The sequence below is a fragment of the Lithobates pipiens genome, unplaced genomic scaffold (assembly GCF_037356315.1).
Source record: "Lithobates pipiens isolate NorthernLeopardFrog02 unplaced genomic scaffold, aLitPip1_a1.2 Scaffold_18, whole genome shotgun sequence".
Lineage (NCBI taxonomy): Eukaryota > Metazoa > Chordata > Amphibia > Anura > Ranidae > Lithobates > Lithobates pipiens.
The window spans coordinates 3,913,969-3,931,554 of NW_027507758.1; the positions used below are offsets into that span (position 1 = coordinate 3,913,969).

Genomic DNA, 17,586 nt, shown 5'->3' on the forward strand with positions numbered 1-17,586 from the left:
GCCTCCATCAATGAGCCTTCCCTCCCCGCCTCCATCAATGAGCCTTCCCTCTCCGCCTCCATCAATGAGCCTTCCCTCCCCGCCTCCATCAATGAGCCTTACCACCCCGCCTCCATCAATGAGCCTTACCACCCCGCCTCCATCAATGAGCCTTACCACCCCGCCTCCATCAATGAGCCTTCCCTCCCCGCCTCCATCAATGAGCCTTACCACCCCGCCTCCATCAATGAGCCTTCCCTCCCCGCCTCCATCAATGAGCCTTCCCTCTCCGCCTCCATCAATGAGCCTTCCCTCCCCGCCTCCATCATTGAGCCTTCCCTCCCCGCCTCCATCAATGAGTCTTCCCTCCCCGCCTCCATCAATGAGCCTTCCCTCCCCGCCTCCATCAATGAGCCTTACCACCCCGCCTCCATAAATGAGCCTTACCTCCCCGCCTCCATCAATGAGCCTTACCACCCCGCCTCCATCAATGAGCCTTACTACCCCGCCTCCATCAATGAGCCTTACCACCCCGCCTCCATCAATGAGCCTTACCACCCCGCCTCCATCAATGAGCCTTACCAACCCGCCTCCATCAATGAGCCTTACCACCCCGCCTCCATCAATGAGCCTTCCCTCCCCGCCTCCATCAATGAGCCTTCCCTCCCCGCCTCCATCAATGAGCCTTTCCTCCCCGCCTCCATCAATGAGCCTTCCCTCCCCGCCTCCATCAATGAGCCTTCCCTCCCCGCCTCCATCAATGAGCCTTCCCTCCCCGCCTCCATCAATGAGCCTTCCCTCCCCGCCTCCATCAATGAGCCTTCCCTCCCCGCCTCCATCAATGAGCCTTCCCTCCCCGCCTCCATCAATGAGCCTTCCCTCCCCGCCTCCATCAATGAGCCTTCCCTCCCCGCCTCCATCAATGAGCCTTCCCTCCCCGCCTCCATCAATGAGCCTTACCACCCCGCCTCCATCAATGAGCCTTACCACCCCGCCTCCATCAATGAGCCTTACCACCCCGCCTCCATCAATGAGCCTTACCACCCCGCCTCCATCAATGAGCCTTACCACCCCGCCTCCATCAATGAGCCTTCCCTCCCCGCCTCCATCAATGAGCCTTCCCTCCCCGCCTCCATCAATGAGCCTTCCCTCCCCGCCTCCATCAATGAGCCTTCCCTCCCCGCCTCCATCAATGAGCCTTACCACCCCGCCTCCATCAATGAGCCTTCCCTCCCCGCCTCCATCAATGAGGCTTCCCTCTCCGCCTTCATCAATGAGCCTTCCCTCCCCGCCTCCATCAATGAGCCTTCCCTCCCCGCCTCCATCAATGAGCCTTCCCTCCCCGCCTCCATCAATGAGCCTTACCACCCCACCTCCATAAATGAGCCTTACCACCCCGCCTCCATCAATGAGTCTTCCCTCCCCGCCTCCATCAATGAGTCTTCCCTCCCCGCCTCCATCAATGAGCCTTCCCTCCCACCACCTCCATCAATGAGCCTTCACCTCACCCCACCTCCATCAATGAGCCTTCCCTCACCCCACCTCCATCAATGAGCCTTTCCTCCCCCATCTCCATCAATGAGCCTTCCCCTCATACCTTTATCAATGAGCCTTTCCACCCCCACCTCCATAAATGAGCCCTTCCTCCCCACCTCCATCAATGGGCCTTTCCTCCCCACCTCCATCAATGAGGCTCATTGATGGAGGTGGGGGGAAGGCTCATTGATGGTGGTTGGGAGGGAAGACTCATTGGTGGAGGTGGGGGGGGGGTGGCTTATTGATGGAGGTGGGGAGGGAAGGCTGATGGAGATGAGGAGAGAAGGCTCATTGATGGAGGTGGGGAAGGAAGGCTTATCGATGGAGGCGGGGAGGGAAGGTTCATCGATGGAGGTGGGGAGGGAAGGCTCATTGATAAAGGGGGAAGGTTCATTGATGAAGGTGGGGGAGGGAAGGTTCATCGATGGAGGCGGGGGAGGAAGGCTCCTTGATGGAGGTGGGGAGGGAAGGATCATTGATGAAGGGGGAAGGTTCATTGATGAAGGTGGGGGAGGGAAGGTTCATCGATGGAGGCGGGGGAGGGAAGGCTCCTTGATGGAGGTGGGGAGGGAAGGTTCATTGACGGAGGTGGGGAGGGAAGGATCATTGACGGAGGTGGGGAGGGAAGGATCATTGATGGAGGTGGGGAGGGAAGGTTCATTGATGGAGGTGGGGAGGGAAGGATCATTGATGGAGGTGGGGAGGGAAGGCTCCTTGATGGAGGTGGGGAGGGAAGGTTCATTGACGGAGGTGGGGAGGGAAGGATCATTGACGGAGGTGGGGAGGGAAGGATCATTGATGGAGGTGGGGAGGGAAGGTTCATTGATGGAGGTGGGGAGGGAAGGATCATTGATGGAGGTGGGGAGGGAAGGATCATTGATGGAGGTGGGGAGGGAAGGATCATTAATGGAGGTGGGGAGGGAAGGATCATTGATGGAGGTGGGGAGGGAAGGATCATTGATGGAGGTGGGGGAGGGAAGGCTCATTGATGGAGGTGGGGAGGGAAGGTTCATTGATGGAGGTGGGGAGGGAAGGATCATTGATGGAGGTGGGGAGGGAAGGATCATTAATGGAGGTGGGGAGGGAAGGATCATTGATGGAGGTGGGGAGGGAAGGATCATTGATGGAGGTGGGGGAGGGAAGGCTCATTGATGGAGGCGGGGGAGGGAAGGCTCATTGATGGAGGTGGGGGGGGGGGGGAGGCTTATTGATGGAGGTGGGGAGGGAAGGCTCATTGATGAAGATGGGGGGAGGGAAGGCTCATTGATGGAGGTCTTCCATGAATGAGCCTTCCCTTCTCATCCTCAAATCATCGAGCCCCTCCCCCAACCAATGAGCGTAGGCCTCCCTTGACCCTGTCACTGGTTGGATGATTCTCCATCCTTAGAGCACTTTTGGTTGGTCCTGACCATTGCACAGACCGAGAACATGGACCCAGTCCTCTAGACATTATAATTTGGTCCCTGTCAAAGATCGCTCCAATCCTTACACTTGTCCAGTTTTCTGCTTTCAACACATCAACTTCGGGGACAACATGTTCACTCGCTGCCTATTATATCCCACCCACTTTCAGATGTCATTGTAACCAGATAATCCACGTCAGTGGTGGGAATGTTCTTGACCTTAGCTGTCAGTGGTGGGAATGTTCCGGCTGATGGGTGTATAGGGGGAGTTGGGAGAGTCCCGAGATACGCACAGCCCTGTCCTCCCTGGGCAGGGGAACTGACATTTCCTTGTTGCAGTTTTCATTTTCACTTACAGGTCTCCTCACCAACCCCAGCCTGTGATTGGGCAGTAAAAGAAGCAGCACAGTGACAAGCTCATCTCTCCGGCACTCTGCTCTCTCCTCCTATCAGCATGCCCCTTGCACTGAAGCACACTTGCTCACTGCTCCTCCCCTACCCTCTCTAGACTCTTTTGTACAGGGCCTGCAGGAGGCGGACACCAGGGGGTCACACTCAGGAGCTTATATACCACCCCCCCCATATCTCCCTGTGTAGCCACCCATGAGAGCACAGAGTGTAAGTGATGAAGAGTGATCAACTTGAGTGAAAGAACACATCTCTGGTATCCCTTTAGACAAGCATGTTTCTCCCTGCTGGTACCAAGGTGGTGCAGACTTTAGCTGTGATGATCAGTTGCTGATCCAGAAAAAGGTCTGAGAATGTAATCAAGCAACGGAGGGGCTGACTGCATAGAGAAAGTCTACATTATGTTGTGTTGCTATAGCTAATTTACTGATTTTTATAGCATAACTATCCCATCTTATGGAACTCCCTACCCCTAATCTGTCCGATCCTATGGAACTCCCTACCCCCATCTGTCCAGAGCCCCTCCCATCCTATGGAACTCGCTATCAAAATCTGTCCAGAGCCCCTCCCATCCTATGGAACTCGCTATCAAAATCTGTCCAGAGCCCCTCCCATCCTATGGAACTCCTTACCCCCATCTGTCCAGAGCCTCTCCCATCCTCTGGAACTCCCCACCCCCATCTGTCCAGAGACTCTCCCATCCTCTGGAACTCCCCACCCCCATCTGTCCAGAGACTCTCCCATCCTCTGGAACTCCTTACCCCCATCTGTCCAGAGCCTCTCCCATCCTCTGGAACTCCTTACCCCCATCTGTCCAGAGCCTCTCCCATCCTCTGGAACTCGCTATCCCAATCTGTCCAGAGACTCTCCCATCCTCTGGAACTCGCTTTCCCAATCTGTCCAGTACCCCTCCCATCCTCTGGAACTCCTTACCTCAATCTGTCCAGAGCCCCTCCCATCCTATGGAACTCACTATCCCAATATGTCCAGAGCCCCTCCCATCCCCTGGAGCTCCCTAGCCCCATCTGTCCAGAGCCCCTCCCATCCTTTGGAACTCCTTACCCCCATCTGTCCAGAGCCTCTCCCATCCTCTGGAACTCCTTACCCCCATCTGTCCAGAGCCTCTCCCATCCTATGGAACTCCCCACCCCCATCTGTGCAGAGCCTCTCCCATCCTCTGGAACTCGCTATCCCAATCTGTCCAGAGCCCCTCCCATCCAATGGAACTCACTATCCCAATATGTCCAGAGCCCCTCCCATCCTTTGGAACTCCCTACCCCCATCTGTGCAGAGCCCCTCCCATCCTCTGGAACTCGCTTTCCCAATCTGTCCAGAGCCCCTCCCATCCTTTGGAACTCCCTACCCCCAATCTGTCCAGAGCCCCTCCCATCCCTTGGAACTCTCTATCCCAATCTGTCCAGAGCCCCTCCCATCCTTTGGAACTCCCTACCCCCAATCTGTCCAGAGCCCCTCCCATCCCTTGGAACTCTCTATCCCAATCTGTCCAGAGCCCCTCCTATCCTTTGGAATTCCCTACCCCAATCTGCCCAGGGCCCCTCCCATCCTTTGGAACTCCCTATCCCAATCTGTCCAGGGCCCCTCCCATCCTTTGGAACTCCCTACCCCAATCTGTCCATAGCCCCTCCCATCCTTTGGAACTCCCTACCCCAATCTGTCCAGAGCCCCTCCAATCCTTTGGAACTCCCTACCCCAATCTGTCCAGAGCCCCTCCCATCCTCTGGAACTCTCTATCCCAATCTGTCCAGAACCTTTTCTGTCCTATGGAACTAATCATATTATAATAATAACTCCTCGTTTGCGTCTACAATAAGTCTGATGAAATGGCGGTTGGTTCATCGCACAGAACATACTCAGATCAGAGAATAATCACACGGAGTCTCAATGAAGGGGGAATATCATAAATCGCTATTACGGTACCTTGTTGATGAGCAGCTGGCAGACCTGAGGAACGTAGTCGATGAGACAGCCCCCGCTGGGAAACGCTGGGATGTGAAGAGCCGAGGACCCGCCCAGAGCACTGAAACAGGACGTGATTGGTTACTGCAAGCAGATATTCCACAAATCATTCTCATCAAAACTTCAATAAAGTGTCTTCATCAGTCTAGGCCGATATATATTCTTCTATATATTTTTGGTAAAAAAAATAAAAAAAAATTCGAATAAGTGTATATTGATTGGTTTGTGCAAAAATGATAGGGGAAAGATTTATAGCATTTTTATGGCTTTTTTTTTTTATACTAGTAATGGAGGTGATTGTATCGCTTATTGGGATTTTTTTTTTACCAAATATATGTAGCAGAATATATATTGGACTAAACTGATGAAGAAATTCGATTTTTTATTGGATGTTTTATAGCAGAAAGTAAAAAACATTGTTTTTTTTTTGTTTTTTTTCCCAAAATCATCAGTCTTTTTTTGTTTATAGTACAAAAATTAAAAACCAGAGAGGTGATCAAATACCACCAAGAGAAATCTCTATTTGTGGGGGAAAAAAAGAAGGATGTCAATTGTATTTGAGTACAGCGTCGAACGACCGCGCAATTGTCAGTTAAAGTAACAGAGTGCAGTATTGCAAAGAATGGCCTGGTCAGGAAGGGGGGTAAATCTTCTGGAGGGCGAGTGATTAAGCTTGGACAATAAAACCCAGAAGCTGATTGGTTACTTTGCAGAGCTGCACCAGATTTTATACTCTCCAGTATTAGTAATACCCCCCCCCCTCCCCCCATGTGTGTGCGGTGAAGGTGTGCGGTGACGGAGGCTGGAGGAGTTCACTCAGCTCGGCGGGCGATTAGTCAGCCTGTCAGGACTCAGCTGTGTTTATAAACATGGCTGACTCATATGAGCATGACGTATCCGGAGCGTCCTACACTCACCCCGCCTGATCACTCCTATCCTCTGACAACACGGATTACACTCATGTTTTGCAGAGCTGGGGTTCTTGGGTTCAAATACCACCCCAGGGGTACTAAATCTACAACACTTGTATGTTACAAGGCCAATACAACCCCCAATTTAAAAAAAAAAAAAAAAAAGTCGGGGCACAATGTAAAATCTAAATAAAAACATGATCTGCGAATCTCATAAACCCGGGTTTTATTCACAATAGAAAATAGAAAACATACGAAATGTTTAAACTGAGAAAATTGAGAATCTTAAGAAATAAGGTCAGGTGATTATGAAGTTGACGGCAGCAACAAGTCTCAAAAAAGTTGGGGTGGAGCCAGGTTTACCAAGGTGTAGAACCCCCCTCTTCTTTCACCAACACTCTGAATGTCGGGGATCTGAGGAGGGGAATGTTGTCCCATCTTTGCCTGATATCAGATTCTAACGGCTCCACACTCCTGGGTCTTCTTCGTCACAGTTCTCCTTTTAACCACTTTCCGCCCGCGCTATAGATGAAAAACTGCAACAGTGTGGGCTTCCGGTGCAGGGAGGTCGTCCATAGACTTTCTCCCGTGATGGCACGATACGTAAGAATCACAGACTCCTCCCATGTACATAAGTATCACAGGCTCCTCCCATGTACATAAGTATCACAGGCTCCTCCCATGTACATAAGTATCACAGACTCCTCCCATGTACACAAGTATCACAGGCTCCTCCCATGTACACAAGTATCACAGACTCCTCCCATGTACATAAGTATCACAGGCTCCTCCCATGTAAATAACTATCACAGACTCCTCCCATGTACATAAGTATCACAAGCTCCTTCACAGGCTCCTCCCATGTACATAAGTATCACAGGCTCCTCCCATGTACACAAGTATCACAGACTCCTCCCATGTACATAACTATCACAGGCTCCTCCCATGTACATAACTATCACAGGCTCCTCCCATGTACATAACTATCACAGGCTCCTCCCATGTACATAAGTATCACGGGCTCCTCCCATGTACACAAGTATCACAGGCTCCTCCCATGTACACAAGTATCACAGACTCCTCCCATGTACATAACTATCACAGGCTCCTCCCATGTACATAACTATCACAGGCTCCTCCCATGTACATAAGTATCACAGGCTCCTCCCATGTACATAAGTATCACAGGCTCCTCCCATGTACACAAGTATCACAGACTCCTCCCATGTACGTAAGTATCACAGGCTCCTCCCATGTACATAAATATCACAGGCTCCTCCCATGTACATAAGTATCACAGGCTCCTCCCATGTACATAAGTATCACAGGCTCCTCCCATGTAAATAAGTATCACAGACTCCTCCCATGTACATAACTATCACAGACTCCTCCCATGTACATAAGTATCACAGGCTCCTCCCATGTACATAACTATCACAGGCTCCTCCCATGTACATAAGTATCACAGGCTCCTCCCATGTAAATAAGTATCACAGACTCCTCCCATGTACATAACTATCACAGGCTCCTCCCATGTACATAAGTATCACAGGCTCCTCCCATGTACATAAGTATCACAGGCTCCTCCCATGACACTCAGAATTGATCTCAGGTCCCTCCTGTTTCCACCGATCATCCTCGAGATGTTTCTACGACTTGATTGGAGTTCACTTGTGGTAGATTCAGGTGATTGGACATGATTTGGAAAGGCACACACCTGTCTATAGAAGGTCCCACAGGTAACAGTGCATGTCAGAGCACAATCCAAGCCATGAAGTCCAAGGAATTGTCTGTAAACCTCCGAGACAGGATTGTATGGCGGCACAGATCGGGGGAAGGGTACAGGAACATTTCTGCAACGTTGAAGGTCCCAATGAGCACAGTGGCCTCCATCCTCTGTAGATGGAAGAAGTTTGGAACCCTCAGGACTCTTTCTAGAGAGGGCCTCCCAGCCAAACTGAGAGGTTGGGGGAGAAGGGCCTTAGTCAGGGTGGTGACCAAGGACCCCGATGAAGTGCTGTGAATACTTTCCTGGATGCATTGTATCGTTCACCACTGATTGGGCCTTTCCAGATGTACAAACTGAACATTCCATCCATACGCACTAATCCCCCCCTCCCCCTCCAGAGATGTCAGCTTCTGAAATGAGTGCTGATAAGCCAGAAGGTCCTTCTCTTTAGTTTGGAGAATGTGGCACCCCCATGATCGCCAAAAATAAAGTCAAATTTCGATCCATCTGGCCACAGACCATTTTCCACATTGCAACAGACCATTTTACATGAGCTTTGGCCCAGAGAAGACAGTGGAGTTTCAGAGCCGTCACATGTACTGCGCCAATCATCTGTGGACTGGGCATTCCGTGCATATGTATGGCTGTGGGGGAAGGGAATGCCGTGACCACAGATGATTGGCCAGGTAAAGGTGGCAGCTTGCTGGTGGGCTCACATGTGGGTTTGGATCCCCGTCAGAGCTCATCACTAGTGCCATGCAAGAATGCACCTTGGAGATTGGCCACAATAACCCTACAGGACCATGGAGGACCAGTGTAGGCACTCTCATACAGGAAGTGCAACCAAAGCATTTTACATTTTTTTTATTTAATGATATTTAGAGCAGAAAAGTCGGTAACATATTTGTGGGACTTGAACGAGTAATGGAAATTATATCGGTTTTTGTCATTTCATTTAGTAACACTTTCATTGGTTTCCAGGCATATAATCTCATGTTCATAAGAAGGCCCTCTAAGGACAGCTGTACAAAGAAAACCAGAACTTCCCTCTACCCACAAAACAAAAAATGAAGAGCCAAGCAAACATTCTTATCTTTTAAAGGATAAGGTCACCTTTCCACGGAAAATGAAAAGGTGAACACCAAGTATCCCGGCCACCAGTTGCTTGTTGCCTAACTAAACCTCTGCTCGGACCTGACTGCACTCTTGCTTGACACCTACTTAGACCTCTGCTTGGACATGATTGTGCCATAGCTTGCTGCCTACTTAGACCTCTGCTTGGACATGATTGTGCCATAGCTTGCTGCCTACTTAGACCTCTGCTTGGACATGATTGTGCCATAGCTTGCTGCCTACTTAAACCTCTGCTTGGACATGATTGTGCCATAGCTTGCTGCCTACTTAAACCTCTGCTTGGACATGATTGTGCCATAGCTTGCTGCCTACTTAGACCTCTGCTTTGACCTGACCGATGCTCTTGCTTGCTGCCTGATTAGACTTCTGCTCGGACCCGAATGTGCTCTTGCTTGCCACCTATGTAGATGTCTGCTGGGACCTGACTGTGCTCTTGCTTGCCACCTATGTAGATGTCTGCTGGGACCTGACTGTGCTCTTGCTTGCCACCTACCTAAACCCCTGCTCAGACACGACTGTGCTCTTGCTTGCCGCATACTTAAACCTCTGCTGGGACCTGACTGTGCTCTTGCTTGCTGCCTGATTAGACCTCTGCTCAGACCCGACCTTGCTTGCTGCCTACTTAAACCTCTGCTCGGACCTGACTGTGCTCTTGCTTACTGCCTAATTAGAGCTCTGCTCGGACCTGACTGTGCTCTTGCTTGCCACATACTTAGATCTCTGCTCGGACCTGATTATGCCATTGCTTGCTGCCTACATAAACCCCTGCTCAGGCCCGAATTTGCTCTTGCTTGCCATATACTTAAACCTCTGCTGGAACCCGACTGTGCTCTTGCTTGCCACATACTTGGATCTCTGTTCGGACCTGATTATGCCATTGCTTGCTGCCTACATAAACCCCTGCTCAGACCTGACTGTGCTCTTGCTTGCCGCATACTTAAACCTCTGCTGGGACCTGACTTTGCTCTTGCTTGCTGCCTGATTAGACCTCTGCTCAGACCTGACCTTGCTTGCTGCCTACTTAAACCTCTGCTCGGACCTGACTTTGCTCTTGCTTGCTGCCTGATTAGACCTCTGCTCAGACCTGACCTTGCTTGCTGCCTACTTAAACCTCTGCTCGGTCCTGACTGTGCTCTTGTTTACTGCCTAATTAGAGCTCTGCTTTGACCTGATTGTGCTCTTGCTTGCTGCCTACTTAAACCTCTGCTCGGACTTGACTGTGCTCTTGCTTGCTGCCTACTTAAACCTCTGCTCGGACCTGACTGTGCTCTTGCTTGCCACATTCTTAGATCTCTGCTCGGACCTGATTATGCCATTGCTTGCTGCCTACATAAACCCCTACTCAGACCCGACTGTGCTCTTTCTTGCCGCATACTTAAACCTCTGCTCGGACCTGACTGTGCTCTTGCTTGCTGCCTACTCAGACCTTCTCTTGTCTGCCTCGACCCCTGTCTGGTCCTTACTACTCTTATCTGCAGGATCGGTGAATAATCTCCACATCCTGACCCTTCTTCACCATCAAGAGTTCTGGCCACTTAGATGTCGCACCTCAGGGGGGGGGGGGGTCATAACAGGCTACCAGCAGGAGACTCGCTGTCAAACTTCAGCTGCTAATACAGCAAAAGAGTAAAAGAGACACCCGCAGCTACTGGGAAGAGGAATGTCAAGGGGACCACGAATAAAAGATAAAGGTGAAATGATGATTTTTCATAGAAGTCATGAAGGTGATTGGACGGGGGGGGGGGGGGGGGGTTTAGTTGTTTTTATAATACACAGTTTTTGCTACAGATGAAATGAAGAGGAGGAGTGGGTGAAGCCAAGCGTGGCCTTGTGCCCCCCCCCCCCCCTTTTATCTTATACAGTTATGAAAGAACAATGAAGATTGAATGAAGGGGGTGTGGGGGGGGGGGGGGGGCTGTAAGATATTTAGCGTGGTAAATGGCGGATGATTACAGGTCTCATCTCCTGATACTGCTCTGCTCTCTCATCTCTCAGAGTCAGTCCAGTCTGTCTGGCAGCTGATGGAGACAAACCCGTCAGACAGAATCTTGCTGGAGACAATGTCATGCAATGTCTTGGGGTAGGCGGCAAACCCATCATTATGACATAGCGATGTACTTATATTGTGCGGCGACCCCGCGTTTATATATATATTTATAAAGTGGGGTGTGGACACGCCTATGAGTCAGCCAGAAAATATGTGTTTTACAAGGGAGTGGAGCAATATGGATGAGGTCAGGATTCCTATAAAATTAAAGGTTGCATGAAAGAAAAATGCCATGTGCCTCTGCTATACCAGGACAGACATCGTGATGTGCAGAAGAGACGGACGCTGCATGTTACAAGGTTTTACAATAAGGGTTACGGCAGGGGTGTCAAACCCAACTTAATCGCTGGCCGCATCAACAGTTTGGTTCCCCCTCAAAGGGCCCATTGTATCTGAAGGACAATGCAGAGTTCAGGAGTGCATTACGTGCAGAGTTCAAGGGTGTCCTACCTACAGAGCGCAGGTTCAAAGGGTGCACTGTGTACGTAGTGCTGGGTTTAGGGGTGTGCGGTGTACAGAGTGCAGGGTTTAAGGGTGAGCGGTGTATAGAGTGCAGGGTTTAAGGGTGAGCGGTGTATAGAGTGCAGGGTTTAGGGGTGAGCGGTGTATAGAGTGCAGGGTTTAGGGGTGAGCGGTGTACAGAGTGCAGGGTTTAGGGGTGAGCGGTGTACAGAGTGCAGGGTTTAGGGGTGAGCGGTGTACAGAGTGCAGGGTTTAGGGGTGAGCAGTGTACAGAGTGCAGGGTTTAGGGGTGAGCAGTGTACAGAGTGCAGGGTTTAGGGGTGAGCAGTGTACAGAGTGCAGGGTTTAGGGGTGAGCAGTGTACAGAGTGCAGGGTTTAGGGGTGAGCAGTGTACAGAGTGCAGGGTTTAGGGGTGAGCAGTGTACAGAGTGCAGGGTTTAGGGGTGAGCAGTGTACAGAGTGCAGGGTTTAGGGGTGAGCAGTGTACAGAGTGCAGGGTTTAGGGGTGAGCAGTGTACAGAGTGCAGCGTTAAAGGGTGCACTGTGTACGTAGTGCAGGGTTAAAGGATGCGCTGTGCACAGAGTGCAGGGTTTAGGGGTGAGCAGTGTTACAGAGAGCAGGGTTTAGGGATGAGTAGTGTACAGAGTGCAGGCTTTAGGGGGGAGCAGTGTACAGAGTGCAGCGTTAAAGGGTGCACTGTGTACGTAGTGCGGGGTTAAAGGGTGCGCTGTGTACAGAGTGCTGGGTTTAGGGGTGTGCGGTGTACAGAGTGCAGGGTTTAAGGGTGAGCGGTGTACAGAGTGCAGGGTTTAGGGGTGAGCAGTGTACAGAGTGCAGGGTTTAGGGGTGAGCAGTGTACAGAGTGCAGGGTTTAGGGGTGAGCAGTGTACAGAGTGCAGGGTTTAGGGGTGAGCGGTGTACAGAGTGCAGGGTTTAGGGGTGAGCGGTGTACAGAGTGCAGGGTTTAGGGGTGAGCAGTGTACAGAGTGCAGGGTTTAGGGGTGAGCAGTGTACAGAGTGCAGGGTTTAGGGGTGAGCAGTGTACAGAGTGCAGGGTTTAGGGGTGAGCAGTGTACAGAGTGCAGGGTTTAGGGGTGAGCAGTGTACAGAGTGCAGGGTTTAGGGGTGAGCAGTGTACAGAGTGCAAGGTTTAGGGGTGAGCAGTGTACAGAGTGCAGGGTTTAGGGGTGAGCAGTGTACAGAGTGCAGCGTTAAAGGGTGCACTGTGTACGTAGTGCAGGGTTAAAGGATGCGCTGTGCACAGAGTGCAGGGTTTAGGGGTGAGCAGTGTTACAGAGAGCAGGGTTTAGGGATGAGTAGTGTACAGAGTGCAGGCTTTAGGGGGGAGCAGTGTACAGAGTGCAGCGTTAAAGGGTGCACTGTGTACGTAGTGCGGGGTTAAAGGGTGCGCTGTGTACAGAGTGCTGGGTTTAGGGGTGTGCGGTGTACAGAGTGCAGGGTTTAAGGGTGAGCGGTGTACAGAGTGCAGGGTTTAGGGGTGAGCAGTGTACAGAGTGCAGGGTTTAGGGGTGAGCAGTGTACAGAGTGCAGGGTTTAGGGGTGAGCAGTGTACAGAGTGCAGGGTTTAGGGGTGAGCAGTGTACAGAGTACTGGGTTTAGGTGTACAGAGTGCAGGTTTTATGTGTACAGAGTGCAGGGTTTAGGTGTGTACTGCGTACAGAGCGCAGGGTTTAGGGGTGCGCTGCGTACAGAGAGCAGGGTTTAGGGGTGTGCTGCGTACAGAGAGCAGGTTTTAGGGGTGCGCTGTGTACAGAGTGTAGGGTTTAGGGGTGCGCTGTAGAATGTAAGAAATCTTTTTTGTGATATATGATCACCTTGATCAGCATTTTTACATTTTTTGCGCTATAAACAAAAAACTATTTCTGAAAAAAATATATAAATTTATATATATATATATATGTATATCTATATATATATTTATTTTTTTCAAAAATAGTTTTTTGGTTGTAGCGCAAAAAATTTAAAAATGCTGATCAAAAAAAATGACCTGGTCATGAAGGGGGTTTTAAATTTTCCAGAGGTCAAGTGGTTAAACATCTGATAGGTTTTCTATTTTCCTATTGTGAAATACATTTTTTTTTTTGATCAAATAGGTGATCAAATACCCCCCCCCCCCCCAAAAAAAAGCTCTATTTGTGGGAATAAAAGGACATATATGTAATTTGGGTAAAACGTCGCACAGTCGCGCAATATAATATACACTTATTGGGATTTTTTTTTTTTACCAAAAATATGTAGCAGAATATATATTTGCCTAAATTTATGAAGGCATTTTATTTTTATGAATTTTTTTTGTTATTGGATGTTTTATAGCAGAAAGTAAGAAATCTTTTTTTTTGTTTTGGTGATATTTGATCACTATATATATATATATTTTTTTTTTTTTTTTCAAAAATTGTTTTTTGTTTATAGTGCAAAAAATTGCCAAAATTTATGAAAAATTTTTTTTTTCTTATTTTTATTTTTTATTGGATGTTTCATAGCAGAAAGTAAGAAATTGTTTTTTTTTTTTTTTTTGGTGATATTTGATCACCTTAGCATTTTTTAATTTCTTGCACTATAAACAAAAAACTATTTCTGGAAAAAAATAAATAAAAATTATATATATATATATATATATATATATATATATATATATATATATATATATACATATACATACACACACATGTTATATATATAATTTATTTATTTTTCAAAAATAGTTTTTAGCGCAAAAAATAAAAAAATGCTGAGGTGATCAAAAAGAAAAAAAATGTTTGTGGCAAAAAATGACCTGGTCATGAAGGGGGTTTTAAATTTTCTATATATATATATTTTTTTTTTTTTTTTCAAAAATTGTTTTTTGTTTATAGCGCAAAAAATTGCCAAAATTTATGAAAAATTATTTTTTTTCTTATTTTTATTTTTTATTGGATGTTTTATAGCAGAAAGTAAGAAATTGTTTTTTTTTTTGGTGATATTTGATCACCTTAGCATTTTTTAATTTCTTGCACTATAAACAAAAAACTATTTCTGGAAAAAAATAAATAAAAATTATATATATATATATATATATATATATATATATATATATATATATATATATATATATATATATATATATATATATAAAACAAATGTATTTATATTTCAAAAATAGTTTTTAGCGCAAAAAAATAAAAAAATGCTGCGGTGATCAAATATCACCAAAAAGAAAAAAACAATTTGTGGCAAAAAATGACCTGGTCATGAAGGGGGGGGGGGGGGGGGGTAAATTTTCCAGAGGTCAAGTGGTTAATCATCTGATAGGTTTTCTATTTTCCTATTGTGAATAAAATGCGGGTTCATGAGATTATTGCATTCTGTAGATTTTACGAGGCGCCCCGACTTTTGTTTGGAATTGGGGGTTGTATATGATTTAGGTACGCCGGCCCTTTAATCAAGCCCCAATCAGAGAACGCGCGGTGCCCTCCGGCTCGGCGTGTACCGGGACCAGACCGTATGTTCTCTAATCTGCAGCTATTTTTCTCCCACCACTGGAGACGTTCAGCTTAATGAGGAACACAAAAATACGCCCACATCTCCAATCACGCAACGAAAATTCCTTCATTACGTTTCTGGAACGCGGCTATAGAAATGTTCCGGGGAAGCTGGCAGAAGGGGCCGCGGGATTTGGCACGGACCGCGATGGAGAAAAGAAAAGGTTTTACAATAACAAATCCGCAATGAAATGCGAACCCTCCGAAATAATCCAAATGTCGCAATTATTGGCCTGCAAAAAGTAGCGAAATACCAACAATTTCTGAGCGCTGAATGATGGGGAGAGAAAAAAAGAGAAGAAAAGCTAAAAGGAGAACCAATCACAGGATGCGGTCGGGTTCTGAAAGTTCTGCAGAAGCCGGTCTGGGGGGAGATTTTCCCCTCATTGTGGATAAATGTTCACCAGAAGTAGAACCGGGGGCGGTGACGTCACAAGGGGCAGGGTCTCCGGATGATGTCACCGAATGACCACGCCCCATGGCTATATAAGTCATGGCACACACCGGACCCAACACAAGACATCAGGAGGAAGAAGAACCAGAGGCAGCAGGAGAACCAGAGGAAGAAGACAGCGGAGGAAGAACAGGAGGGAGCAAAAGCCGGGGGAGAAGACAGCGGGGGGAAAGAAGTCAGCGGGGGGAAAGAAGTCAGCGGGGGGAAAGAAGTCAGCGGGGGGAAGAAGAAAGACGTCAGCGGGGGGAAAGACGTCAGCGGGGGGGAAAGACGTCAGCGGGGGGAAAGAAGTCAGCGGGGGGAAAGAAGTCAGCGGGGGGGGGGGGGGGGGGAAGGACAGTGGAGGGAGAAGAACCAGAGGGAGGAGACAGCGGAGAAAGAAGAACCGGAGGAAGAAGACAGCGGGGGAAGAAGACAACAGGGGGAGAAGGCACCAGGGGGGAGAAGGCAGCAAGGGGGAGAAGGCAGCAAGGGGGAGAAGGCAGCAAGGGGGAGAAGAGAGTGGGGGCAGAAGAGAGCGGGGGCAGAAGACAGCGGAGGGAGAGAAACAAGAGGAAGAAGACAACAGTGGAAGAAGAACCAGAGGGAGAAGACAGCGGAGGGAGAAGAACCAGAGGGAGAAGACAGCGGGGGGAAGAAGACAGCGGGGGGAAGAAGACAGCGGGGGGAAGAAGACAGCGGGGGGAAGAAGACAGCGGGGGAAAGAAGACAGCGGGGGAAAGAAGACAGCGGGGGGAAGAAGACAGCGGGGGGGAAGAAGACAGCGGGGGGGAAGAAGACAGCGGGGGGGAAGAAGACAGCGGGGGGGAAGAAGACAGCGGGGGGGAAGAAGACAGCGGAGGAATAAGAACTGGAGGGAGAAGACAGTGGAGGAAGAAGACAGTGGGGGAAGAAGACAGCAGGGGAAGAAGACAGCAGGGGAAGAAGACAGCAGGGGAAGAAGACAGCAGGGGAAGAAGACAGCAGGGGAAGAAGACAGTGGGGGGAAGAAGACAGCAGGGGAAGGGGGGGAGAAGACAGCGGGCGGGAGAAGACAGCGGGAGGGAGAAGACAGCGGGCGGGAGAAGAACCAGAGGAAGAAGACAGCGGAGGAAGAAGAACCAGAGGGAGAAGAGAGCGGAGGGAGAAGACATTGGAGGAAGAAGACAGCGGAGGGAGAAGACAATGTACCCCATACTCATTCACATAGGGTGGAGGGGCCAGGAACTGGGGGCCTCCTTCTTAACCCTCCTCCCCTTGTGATCAGACTGTACATTGTAACTTCGTAGAAGGAGGAGGAGTCATTTCCTCAGTCTCCCCTCCCCCAGTGATCAGACTGTACATTGTAACTTTGTAGAAGGGGGAGGAGTAATTTCCTCAGTCTCCCCTCCCCCCAGTGATCAGACTGTACATTGTAACTTTGTAGCAGGTCACAAGGAGAGCCGCCATCTCAGTCCAGGAAGTAGATGGTGACCCTGAGTGATGCCTGAACAAAGATGGCACCGTCCTGAAGAGGAAAGCAGATGAAGGCGTTGTCAGGAGGAATACAGAGATAAGGGTGGAAGGTAATACGGCTCCTCTGGTATAAAGAGTAACTCAATTATTGTAAATCAGTGGCTTGGTTAGACTTTTCCCTCCCCCACATGTACACAGGGAGTCAGATACGGATTTTCCTGAGACAGACTGGCGCTAGTCGGGTTCAAAGTCCGATTGAGCTTTGAGTTTAAACAAGCGACATTCATCCCGGGTCCCTCACAACAAACTCTCTTTATAAAGCAGCCACAGCCTGAGAAAAAAGCCTGCCCGCTGCCAGCATGCTGCAGAGAAGGACCCTTGTTCTCTGTGTGGAAGCAGCGGTCTCTCTGCAAAGGTCCAAAGCCCCCGCTAAGTACATGGATAGCGCAGCTTCTTACAGTGAGCGAAGAAAGCTGCTTCTACCTCACTGAAATCCTTTCAGAGCTCTCACACTTTGAATGACAATTACGCGGTCATGTAACATTGTACATGTGACATTTTTATCTTT

The 17,586-nt window shown here is 49.1% G+C and overlaps 1 protein-coding gene across 4 annotated transcripts in view; it reads right to left on the reverse strand.

Annotated features, from left to right (window-relative positions):
- LOC143986952 (BRISC and BRCA1-A complex member 2) overlaps positions 1-17,586 on the reverse strand; it is a 344,474-nt gene that overhangs the window by 123,781 nt on the left and 203,107 nt on the right. For all 4 annotated transcript variants that reach the window (XM_077485366.1, XM_077485368.1, XM_077485367.1 and 1 more), the window contains exon 8: positions 5,265-5,364. In XM_077485366.1, the coding sequence (XP_077341492.1) occupies positions 5,265-5,364 (100 nt within the window). The remainder of the gene's footprint in view (positions 1-5,264; positions 5,365-17,586) is intronic.